A 12,570-nucleotide genomic window follows, 5' to 3' on the forward strand; every position below is an offset into this window, starting at 1 on the left:
CGTGTCAGGAGCACACACTAAAAAGAAGCAGTCTCTGTTACAAAGTTGAGACACTAATAGATGATTCGGATAAAAATTTATCAAACCTAGAAAAAAAATATGAAAACACAAAAACAATCAGTGCTGCTTCACAAATCAGCAAACTTTAAATGTAAACAAAAACATTTTCCTTCAGGAAAATTAACACTATCTGTGTATCTAAAGTGAATCACAGGGTCTGGTAAACAAGTGTAAACAAATGGCTGAAGCAGGAAACGCAGCTGATCTGATTTGTAGACGAAAAGTTTTCACACAAACCGTTTGATGCTTCAGCCGTTGTGGTATTCGACGTGGTTTTCTTTAGTCGAACAAATACTGCCAAGCTGTTTACGAAGCAACGTCCCTGACAAGCTGAAGTGAAGCCAGTGGCAATTTGTAAAAAAGAAAATTAAACTATTTTTATACAAGAGAAAAAAATGCTCCTTCATTTGTTCTTCGCCAACTTTAGCCAACAATAGTTCTGAAAGATGCAAACCTCGTCTGATGTTCGTTGCCCCGTAAGATGATGGCAATGTTGCGTTCAATTATTGGCATAAAAAGAAGAGCCAGCTGCTTCTTGTGAATTAAAACCTAGCATTGTGTCCTCAGCCCAGCTGTCTTTCCTGAGAGACACACAAGGATCAGGGACACGGAGCAGACGGTCTGAACATTAGAGGAGTCTACCAACAAATATAACGTCTCGAGAGAGAGAGAGAGAGCTTTGATCGTTTGCTACGTTTCTGCGACTCCAACTCAATCACAGTAACGGCTAAATCCAAAAGCTGGACCTCTCTGGTGCAGCCCTTCTCAACGGTTGGAGCTGTTCTCGCTCCCGTTCTCCTCGGCTGCCAGCTCGTATTTCTCTCGGCTCTACACGCGACCTCTCGCGGTGTGTTTGCCGAAGTGGTTGCCTCTCGGAGTGGGACCTGTGGGGCTGCCGAGAGTGATGCCGAGGAGGAGCTCGGGGCAGCTGTCTTGGAGCTCCGCTGCACAGTTCAGCCGGGTTGTTATGGATCCTGGAAAGTTCAGTATAGACTTTTGAAGGCTGATTGTGGATTCTTGGAGGTTGAAAGGCTTCCTTTGCTGGTCCCACCACATGTATCTACATAAAAATAGAAATTGACTTTAACTTTTAAATCAGCGCTGCACTTAAGTAGTCTAATCACCAAGGATTCTATTTTAGATCTGGTGTAAAGTGTTTTTCAACCAGAGACTCACTGTTTGTGTGAAGTGCCTCTTCTTAGTGCGACTACAAGGCAATCCCAGGAAGGAAACACAGGCAGCAAAGCAACGAGCAGAAAACACCAGCTGAATAAAACACATCACGATCAGAGGTCCCCAAAGAATCAGAGTGGTAGACTGAGGAGAAAAAAACAAGGAGGAAGGTTGGAAAACACAACCTGGACCAATCAGACTATAATCTAAAACAAGTGAGCACTGCTGGCTAAGAAATATGGAATTGTCCCACAAGTATTATATGAAACTGATTTTTTGTGTACCGTCAGGTTGGATGTGGAAAAAACTAGTATTGGCATATGCAGCACATATGACATGACTACGGGGAATTCAAAGCATACTGTTGTTGTTAGGCGTGCTCAGCAGACTACAAACAAAATTACAAGATTGCAGCCCCGAGTCCAGAATCACAATAAAACATGCAGAAAAATGTGTGACGCAGCTAGCTGTAGTTGCAACGCACTACAGCTAGCTGTAGTTGCAACGCACTACAGCTAGCTGTAGTTGCAACGCACTACAGCTAGCTGTAGTTGCAACGCACTACAGCTAGCTGTAGTTGCAGCGCACTACAGCTAGCTGTAGTTGCAACGCACTACAGCTAGCTGTAGTTGCAACGCACTACAGCTAGCTGTAGTTGCAACGCACTACAGCTAGTTCCGCGACATTGACTCGCCCATGTTGGCTTGCAATGAGGAAGGCTGTTGTTGATTTAGCATTCAGGAGGCAGCAGAGCACATCTCGCCCAGAGATGCTAACCATTAGCATTAGCAACTCTACCACACAGCAGAACTCCTCCAGGCTTGTGTTATTTGTGGAGCTGAAGCATCCGCTTTGCAGAGCAAACAGTCAGTAGTAGAGTCTCGTTGCTGTTAGTCAGAGGCGAGATGCCCAAATATCACGAGATAAGAGTCTAAAACTTGTTGTATTCCGCTCACCTCTCCTCTGGCTCACTTCTAGTTCCTGAAACAGGAGCGCCAGGATACCAGAGCTTTTTTCCCCACAGAGATCAACTCGCATTCATTTAAGCCAGGGCTATACAATTCCGGGCCTCCCGGGCCGGTATCCAGCATGTTTGAGTTTCAGATCTGCTTCAACACACCTGATTTCAATCAACCAGTGACTAACAGGCTTCTGCAGAGCCTGATGAGCAGGTGACTCAACCACTGAATCTAGCATGTTGGAGCAGAGAAACCACTAAAACATGCTGGACACCGGCCTTAGAAGCCCGGAATTGAATAGCCCTGATTTAAACAAAAGACTACTAGCTTGTCAAGCCAACCTACATATGTCAGTATATGGTCTGGCCACGACCTATAGACAGAGTTTAAAGGTAAAGTCCCACCAGTCGTCACAGACATTGGTGTGTGTGCAAAATTTGTTCTACGACTTTGACCCATCCCCTGGGGAACGGTGAGCTGCAGACACAGCAGCGCTCGGGAAGCATTTGGTGGTTTAACCCCCCAATCCAACCCCTTAATGCTGAGTGTCAAGCAGGGGGGCACTGGGTCCCATTTTTCAGGTGTCTTTGGTATGACCCGACGAGGATTTGAACCCTGGTCTCCCAGTCCCAGGGCGGACACCCATACCACTAGGCCACTGAGCTGGTTTGGACATGGGTCGGAATCGATGCTCGTCTTCCAGACTGTCTCCACATGCTATTGGACAGCAAAAAATGTGACGTAGTCACTGCTACGGCAGTCTGCCATACACTGTCAAGGACTCACTCAAATACATATTGTTTCTAAATATACTTAAGTACCTCTATCTTCTCTTGACTCAAATTAAATTAAATAATGCCATCTTGAGAGTTGTTTGCTAATCCATTGTTTACACAACTTATCTGCTACTAGCATGACAAGCAGCTAAAACGTTCAGTTTTGATTAGTCAGCATGAGAAACAAACCTGAGCCCAAATCGATGTTGCAGACATGAAAAGCTATGTAACTTTGCATCAGTGTAGCCCTACGAGCTCAGCCAAGACGTGCTCCAGCTACGAGTTAAGCGTCCTAATGAGCTGCACAATGATGCCATAGTGCTCAAACCCAACAACGGAGGTAAAATCTCAGTGCATTCAGTCAATGTTGCACTTAATCCTCCATTCAATCAAGTGCTCCAAATTCAGAGTAAGACCTCATCTCTGTACATAATTTGAGTGTTGCTTCTTTGCCCAAACTGCTGAACTAATCTGGTCCGGTCAGTCAGCTGCAGAGAACAAGACAATACAGCGTGGAAGATGTCGAAGCCGAGGCATTACAAGCAGCCGACCACACCAGTGGGTGCTGGCAGGCACACAGCAGATCGTTACACAACCCGAGTCTTCATGGAGGTCAACAAAGTCACAAGCAACAACGAACATGGACCCCGTCACAACCACTGTCCCGCAATAGAGGTACTGGAAACGTTCCTTTCCTTGGAATAAAGGTTCTTTAGGAAAAAGAACAGACGTGGTTTACTCAGTCCTGCCACAACTTTACCTGAAGGGGGGGGGGGGGGGGGGGTAACACGAGCCGCTTTCATAAGACACACCGTGCTGGCTAATCAGCATAATATTGCCACCACAATGTGTTTTATGAAAGCACCATGGTGGCATGGTGATGCAGGTAGTAATATTACCACAACAGACGTGTGAATGAAAATCACGCTTTGGCGCAACAGAGGGTGGAGTCACGATCACGTGTGGAATTACCGCCATGCTCCGGCTGGCAACTGCACTGAAAATTAAAGTGGACACGGACATAAGTTTTGCTTTTGTAAACAGAACCAGCTGAGAAGCAAACTGGAACAATGCAGCGCTCTGGGAGCGTCTCTGCGTTAGAGCTGGAGCTCAGATCACCAAACGGTTCACGGGGACTGTTAGGAACCTTCAGTAGCGGTTCGATAAATAAAAACTCGAAGAGCGCAGCTTCAATTGGGATAAAAAGCAAGTTAAGTCCAAGCTAAAAGGAAGCCTGTGACAGCAGAGACCACCCACCCCAGCATAAGAATAGAAATTGTAAAACGAGTTTTGGCTCTGCTGCCCAGCTAGTGGTGCACGTTCATGAACGACAGGTGTTGCTTCAGCCTTAAAGATGGAAATAACAAAAGCGACTTAAGGTACGATTCACTGTTGGAGATGAAAAATTCCAGATTTATGCTTTAAATGACAGCATTTCATGGTAAACGTTGTATATCTAACCCCAAGTCTCCTGCTAGCTGCCACTTGATAGTACAGTGACTGACTGGCTGCAAGGCAAAGATAAGTTCAGGCAAACAGAACACAGCGTCACAGAGTGAATAAATGTTTTTTAAGAACACTATGGCTTTAGGGGATTTAACATCTGTCTACTTCTGGCTTTGTGCTATTAACAGCTGAAATCCAGCTGAGCTGTAAAATCCTGTGTGCATCGACAGCTGCTCTGCCACTAACCACTTGTATCAAGATGAAATCCAGGTTTAGACAAAGGTCCCTTCAAATGCATGCTTAAGTGCTACTGATGTGTGGCTGCAGCAGTGAGGCTGAGCAGGCCTGACAGTCCATCTGCAGCAAACGAAAAAGACACAGCCTGCAGCGCGCCGACAGGGTCAGGTCAGCATTTCTACCACCAGTCCATCAGCAGTAACGTCTGACAGACTTAGTGATGATGCAGATGGACATAAGACCTCCTTCTGCACTCACACACACACACACACACACACTGCTCCTGCAGGGATGCTAGCTCTCACACACGGAGCCAGAAACACACACGTCTGACCCCCTCCACATGCTCTCATGCATGGAACACTTCATTTCTTCATGCATCCCCTTTGGTCTCTGAGTCCATGTTTTACCTGCACTACACCTGCCTGCCATGTGGCTACTTAGCCACACCCTAAACATTAGGGCACATAAATACACCCCTGAAATAAAAACTAATTAACATTACAATTATTTGACATTAAAGACCAACAAGCAAGATGTCAACATCAATATAATCTGCACACAGACACTTACGTAGACGCGGGTAGGGTCAAAGGGACACTCGTTGGTCTTGCTGGAGTAGCCAATAGCATCAGGAAAGCGGCAGTGGGTCAGAAGGCTCCACCCACCGTTAATGATAGCCGTCACCATTGACACAAAGAGGCCGACGGTTGAAGCTGCTGCCACGAGAGACGAAAACAGGCTGAATGTGAATAAAGACCATGTCTGTGGGAGGGAAGAAGGAAGGAGGCTGAAATAATCATGAAAGTGAGCCTCGATTACTCAGCTGATTAAGCTTTAATGGGTGCGATGCAGTAAATAAACAGACATTCAAGAATAAGCAACAGCAGATCTTTGGACATGTCGTAGCAACAAGAGTACAAAGTAACACTAGCTAGCAAAAACTTTGTCAGACCTTCAGAAATATTGACCTGAATCACGCGGGCTAGACGCGAAAACTTTGAGATCATGTGACGTAGATCTTGTGATTATTTAAAGCCTAAAATATCCAGAGGTCACGTTTTAAAGACCCTCTAGAGCTACGGTGTTTGGTGTTGATTAAAACCTGCGAGGTTGTGTAAGCGAACTTTAATTTTTAAAGTAGTCTTAATGGGAAAAAACAAGAATAAAATCATACAGACCAAATCTTGTTAAAGGCCTTCTAAAGGAATGAGACTTCAGATGTTTAAAGGAATCGAAAGAATGAAGCTACGCAAAAGCAAGAAAAACAGCATTCCACAAGCTGGAGCCCACCTCAACAAGCCTGAGGAGCTGTAAAGGCCCCTGGAGCCTCACAGCACAAAACCCTCAGAATGAAAGCTAAAACCGTAAACCGGAGTGTAAAATATACTAGCAACCAGGGTAAGGAGACACAACCAAGTGTGGTGTTCTCTCTCTTACAGCAGCTTTTTGGACTGACTGGAGGCAAACACACTTATTTTTATTCAAAAATAATGAGTAATGAAGCAGGGAAGAATAGGTAGTTAACCAATACTTACTGGTAAACATCCAGCAGTCCTACAGGGACTAATAGGTAGTTATCTATGAAAGCAATAAGGAGTGAATCCCAAATGGATGTAGTGCCTCCTGTGGACTCTCTTTAGTAAACTTCATGAAGGATGCAGATGATTTGCAACGTCACAAAGATTTAACACCCCCGTTTCATCTTGATTTCACTCGCCTGTCACCTCATCGTCCATCGTCGACATCCGTCCATCTGGAGATGATGGAAAGTGAAGCCTTCTCTCAAGTATCTACTGAGGAACAAATCTGTACTTACTCAGTACTTAACCAGTACTTATATGTTGCTACATTGCCATTTACTATGAAGACATTGAGCTTATTCAAACATCATTTTCTTTCATCTTGTGTGAGGTAATATTCCACAGATGGGTGAACAAAATCCTACAGGTTACAGTGTTACCCGGCTCAAATCAATCACTAAAAAATGTTCAGTGTTTAGGGTACTTTTTAAATTATCAGAAAAGTACACAAAAATTTACTTTGACATTTATAAACTTTCAAATCAACGTGTAAAAACACTCTAAAACTACATATTCTTCCCTGCTTCATTACTCATTACCCCCTAAGTCGGTCCCTAGTAACGAAGCACAATTTTGCGTACTTTATTGTTAAGTGTTACCGCGGGGAGTTTTCATGAAGCTACATTTTAACACCTTTAGACATCCATTTGGCTTAAAAGAAGAACAGAGCAGAATTTCATCAGCATACAAATGAGACAAATTTTGAAATGTGTGTGGGAAATGTAGAGAAGGAAAAGAGTGGGTCCAAGAACTGAACCCTGTGGTACCTGACACAACATTTGGGTACAATGTTGTTTACGGAAACTGCAATGGAACACGCAACTGAGGGGCACAAGGGTGGAAGTGCAAGTACTGGGGCTGGGTCTAAATCCTGCAACACTGTGTGCTAACACACATGCAACATGGCAGGAATAGCAAAGTGAGAGCCGAGTTTGAAGTTGGAAGCCGTCTCACCCCACTCATCATTCCATCCAACTGCTTCCTTTGGGAATTCTTAGGCATGTAGGTCTGGGCAAAATGGCCTAAAATCAATATCATGATATTTTGAGGATTTCACCTTGAGAACGATAAATGGATGATAACTACCGGTATGTGCACAAACAAAAGTTGTCCACTAGATGGGGCTGTCACGTGTATTACGTTGAGTCATATTTTTACGCGACTCAAGGTGGCACAGCTTCTTAAAGGGACATGAACGCTGCCGACTTACACACATCTTTCTTTTTTTATTATCAGATTTATTGACATGGAAAAAATGATCACAATAAGAGTCAGAAATTACAATAACGATAAATGTTGGATTCATTGCCCAGCCCTAGAGGCGTGGCAGAAGTATATCAACTTAGAGAATCTTATCAATAACAAGGTTTACAGAAGCCTGCTTGAAGACGCAGCAGCCAGTGAAGACTCAAGGTGCAAAAACGTGAGATTCCTGATGACTGATTAAGATAAGACTGGTTAGCCCCGCTCGCTTCATGGTGGCTCTCACTAACGAAGGGAATAAGGAGTGGTTTAATCACACTTAAGCTCCGTCTTTCTGTTCGGCTGGTGGCCTTGTCCATCTCGTTTGAGCAGCCTGGCAGCGGAACGATGAGTAAACAGAGGAGGTCTAACCATCTTCGGCAACGTACCGTAATGTTTTTGTGTAATGAAACAGACAGAAGCTGGTAGCTTACACAGTAAGGTATGCATGTGGGCAGACACAAAAATAGATCAGAGTTTCTGAATTTCTGATTTAGATCAACATGAAAAGATACAACAGAAGAAAGCTCAACATTTTTTATGTCTGAGTAAAAAAAAAGGTCGAGAGATACTAACCAGGCCTTTGCTCTTCTTGTGTTTTGACAGGACGATAGCCAAGATGCCAACAATGACACCCTGCAAAAAAAAAACATCTGATAAGGTTTGTTTTCTAAGAGGCAGCAACTACAAGGTAGCGCACATCTTCTGCTTACAGAATTTGGCAGATTTAAGTCACGTCCAATCAGAACACGCATTAAAACCTCCCTTTAACCACAATCAGACCTCCTTTAGATCGATTAAACCTTCATATTAACATTGGCTTCAATTTACACAAAGAGCAATGATGGCAAACCTGCATGGCTGCTGTTGGCAAATGAAAAGTTAGGATTTATTATAGACTTGAATAAAGAATGTGAGTTTTCTTTGGTGTTTGGATGCCACGGATGTAACACTACAAGCATTCTTCCTTCCAGAGTTTGAAGCTTTATGGAAACACGTTTTATTGGGCTGCATGACTAACGCCTTAAATCTGCAATAGCAAATCTGCTAAACAAGTTAGCTTTTAAACACAAACTCCTCTCTCGCCATGCCTGGCCACGTCCTCCTGATACAGGAACCTGCATCTTCAGAGGATTCGAGAGAGCGCTAAACACCAGTGGACATTTTCTAGGTCAAATACGTCTCGTTGTCCGTGACTTCAAATGGTGTTTTTCTATTTGGGACTGTGGTAGTTGAAGTGGTAGCAGCCGGCTGTTTCTCCTTCTCTGATGTTATTGAGCGGAGAACCTCTCACACAAGTGGTGTTCTGTTGCTAAATGTGCGAACTCCTAATGACTGGAGGACCCAGTGAAGTGACGAAATGCAGCAGTTCGGTGAGACCGACAACCGGATGGTGCAATCGTTGGTAGGGTTGGGCATCATCTGATTCTGAACGTTTCTGATTCCAATTCCTTGTTTCGATTCCGGTTCCTATCGATTCCCGATTCCGATTCGATCCGACTTTAAGAATCGCCTAAAAACACACCTCCTCTGCTTGGCGTTTCCTGAACATGTTTGATTCGGACCTCTTTTACGTTGAATTTCTTTCACAGTTTTCATTGGTTCACTCTATCCCTTGTTTTACCCATCTGTCCTGTACTAGAATGTTTCACCTTTTTTGTCATTTGTATTTTGTAATTTGAATTGCTTTTATTTTTGATTTATTCACTATATTTGTACTTCTACTGTACCATGTTCAGCGCCTTGGGCTTCCTGACAGGGTTGCGGAAGGCGCTTTATTAATAAAGCTTTGTTTGATTGATTGATTGATTCTTTCAAGACACGACATGCTTTACATGAGCTAGCTAACCACAGGTCCTACTGGATGAAATAATCTTAACTTCAACATGAATTTTAACTCCATGAACAACAACATCACCTTCATTTAGACACAAACGTGATTTGGAGACAAAAAGAAAAAGACTTGCAGCACAACCAGTGTGTTTGTTTCTGACCACAACCAAAGACTGGAAGCAGCCTCTGGGATGAGAGGCTAAATGTCTCCAACATATCCAGAAACGTCCAGCTGTGTTCAGCTGAAGCTCTCAGGATGATCATGTCCAGGACGACTGAGAACTACACCTCCATGCTGCAGCAGCGCTCAGTCACAACAGGAAGTGGAATTTAAACGTAGCTGCTGTCAGTAACAAGCTAACAGGTTTAAACATTAAAACTCAACAGAAATTGTTCAGAAGGAAATTAAAATGTTCACTCTTTGTGTATAATTTATTATTATTATTGTTATTATTATTATTATTATTATTTATTGTGGCAGAAGCTGGTGTGGTCCACCACAGAGAAGCATGATGACTTTTAATTATTCTACAGGTTATTGTTCAGCCGTCTGACGCTCTCACACACACACACACACACACACACACACACACACGAGTGTTGGTGAGCGGCTGCGTCCGACTGCTGACGCTCCGTGTGTGTTGTTATTTCTGCAGTGAGACAAACTCACCTCACACCGTCCAGTTTGTTCTTTAAGCTTCTATTAAATCCACCGTGTTGACGTATTTAACACGTTTCCTCTACGCTGCAGGAGTTAAAGTTTACATCACGGAGTAAAAGTTCGGCAGACGCGTTTGTTTATATTTGGCCGCTGCGTGCCGGGTGGGGGGAGGGGGGGCTCGGTGCTGCACACACACAGCTGTTCTGATCAGCTCTGAAAAGCGTTGATCATAATTTGCAGATCACGTTCATTTTTCACAGAGATCAGCCGCGGATTCCTCTTCCGGTCGGCATTCTTGGAATCGAAACTAGGAGTTGAAATAAAAAACTTTGAACGATTCTGGGAAAAACTAACAGTTGGTCCGGGTTCCAATCGATGCTCGATGGCCAACCCTAATCGTTGGTTTCAGACCAAGCCTTGTCATTAGAGTGTACAGCAGGGCATACAGACGGTCATCCCTGTAGTTATGCTGCTATAGGCTTAGACAGCTGGAGTGTCAGAGTGAAGCTGCTATTGTGTTCTGCTGAGCTGTGGTGGCCTCATGGAGACGGCCATCGGCTAGCACACTGCTTCTTCTCTTCTCTCTGTCCAGATAACATTTTACCTTCTGGAATGTGCTACTACTAGTTCATCTGCTGAATGATTTTTATAGATTCACCTAGATAAAGACTATAAGGTTTATCGCTTACTAAACAGAACATCTACTAAGAAATCACAGTTTAGCCATAGAAACACAACTTGGTGTGTGTGTGCGTGCGTGCGTGCGTGCGTGCGTGTGTGTGTGTGTGTGCGTGCTCTGTCTTCTCCATCCCCAGTGAGTCGTGGAGGATGGCTGCTTATACTGAGCCGGGATCCTCTGGAGGTTTCTTCCTGTTAAAAGGGAGTTTTCCTCTCCACTGTCGCTGCATGCTTGCTTAATGAGGATTGCTGTAAAGACACTGATGCCTGTGATTGACTTGATGCAATTTGCTGGCTTCCTTATATAGGAAATGTTTTAATGATTGGCTTAATGAACTGACCTGTGTCAGCATTTTTACTTTGTGAAGTGCCTTGAGACGACTTGTCGTGATTTGGCGGTAAATAAATAAACTTGAATTGAACTGGTTGAGGTTTTTAGACAAATGCGAACAAACTACATTACTTTTTTTTTTATCTCCACAATATATTTATAGCTATACCATGTTAGAACGCTGGTAAGAGGCAAGAAGCTAGCTCGTTTAGCAGATTTGCTATTGTAGCTTTAAGGAGTGTCTTGGAAAAAAGCTTCCTCATGAAGTCATACTGATATTCTAACATCAAAGGCAAATTTAAACATATTGGTGCAAAATTTTAAAGATATTGGCCAGAGGCAAAGTTCCTTTAGAGGGCATGTGTAGAGAAGTATTAAAACCTCAGATGAAAAAGGCTTTTGGGTCTTCACTGCTGGATCTTTAAGAAAATCTGATATTTGTGACTGGCACGGCAGAAACAGAAGGTAGCTTCGGTCTAAGCCTTGGGCAGCTGTGACGTTTCATAAGGAGCTCTGCAGAAACAGCTGTAGAAAACAATCCTCGACTCCGGTGGTGCTGCGCTAGCCTTACAGCAGAGAGCGTGTGTCATCAGTCATGTAGCTTCTGAAGCCTCTGCTAGTCCGTCAGAGTTGTTTTATTCTCTGGTAGATGGCGACGAGAACGGATGTTGGATTACCGGAGAAGTTCAACTGAACCCCGCTAGCTGGAGATCATTACTGGAGGTGCAGACATGTTTTGAACCACTTGACTCAGAATTCCTGCGATTTGATTTGGACACGTGGAGGATTCGGTTCGTCTTCAGAACCAAAATCTGTACTTCTGTTAAATATTACATTTCTGTGATCAGAGCGCTTCCACCGGGAACTCTCAGCTGGTCTTAGCTCCATCATACTGTCCCGATACAAACCAATAATCTACAGATAAATAAAATAATGTGCTGCCGGGTTTACCGCTGCGAGCAGAACTCTGGAAAGCATTTAACCAATAGCTTACCAGAACAACTGAGCCCAGTTCATGTTTTTATAGACGGTAAAGTGTAGCTACGCTGAATTCTACTATTTTAATGACGATTTCTGGCCAAAACCTTTTATTGAACAAAATCTGCCACACTAATCAGGTAAACTGCGTAAACTCAAGCTAAATATTGTAGAGAATAAAAAATAGATATCAAAGTCCAATAAAGAAAGAAAGACAAACAATGACGTCAATACGCTTCATGAGGTGTTGATTTGAGAACGAAATAAAAAGGTGAACTCTAATTATATTAGATGGACAAATAAAATATCTCATTTGTAGTTCTCTCACAGCAGAAATGACTACAAACTCTGTTCAGTGCTCACCAAGAACCCAGAGATGAGAGCGAGCACATCAGACACGGCATAATCCTTGAACCGGGCCCGCTCGTGCTGATAGGTGTTTCTCAGCACGGCACCATGCACCAGTGCTCCCAGTATGAAGGTAACATGGCCGACAACGATCACGCTGAGACCCATCTTCATCAGCACCTTGGGTTTCTCCAGTCTGCCGCAACACACACCTGATGAGGAGGAGGGAAGCAGTGAAGGGAATGTTTCCTAATCCGTGTTCCTA

General features: G+C 43.7%; 1 protein-coding gene across 2 annotated transcripts in view; it reads right to left on the minus strand.

The window, feature by feature from the left end:
* Positions 1-59: 59 nt before the first annotated feature.
* The window catches only part of LOC107395014 (transmembrane protein 54), a 13,627-nt gene continuing 1,116 nt past the window's right edge, over positions 60-12,570 (minus strand). For both annotated transcript variants that reach the window (XM_015974272.3, XM_054734656.2), the window contains exons 2-6: positions 12,321-12,517; positions 8,053-8,112; positions 5,225-5,416; positions 1,237-1,377; positions 60-1,120 (exon numbers count right to left, since the gene is read on the minus strand). In XM_015974272.3, the coding sequence (XP_015829758.1) occupies positions 788-1,120; positions 1,237-1,377; positions 5,225-5,416; positions 8,053-8,112; positions 12,321-12,517 (923 nt within the window). In that variant the 3' untranslated portion in view covers positions 60-787. The remainder of the gene's footprint in view (positions 1,121-1,236; positions 1,378-5,224; positions 5,417-8,052; positions 8,113-12,320; positions 12,518-12,570) is intronic.

This window comes from Nothobranchius furzeri, chromosome 11, assembly GCF_043380555.1.
Source record: "Nothobranchius furzeri strain GRZ-AD chromosome 11, NfurGRZ-RIMD1, whole genome shotgun sequence".
Classification (NCBI taxonomy): Eukaryota; Metazoa; Chordata; class Actinopteri; order Cyprinodontiformes; family Nothobranchiidae; genus Nothobranchius; species Nothobranchius furzeri.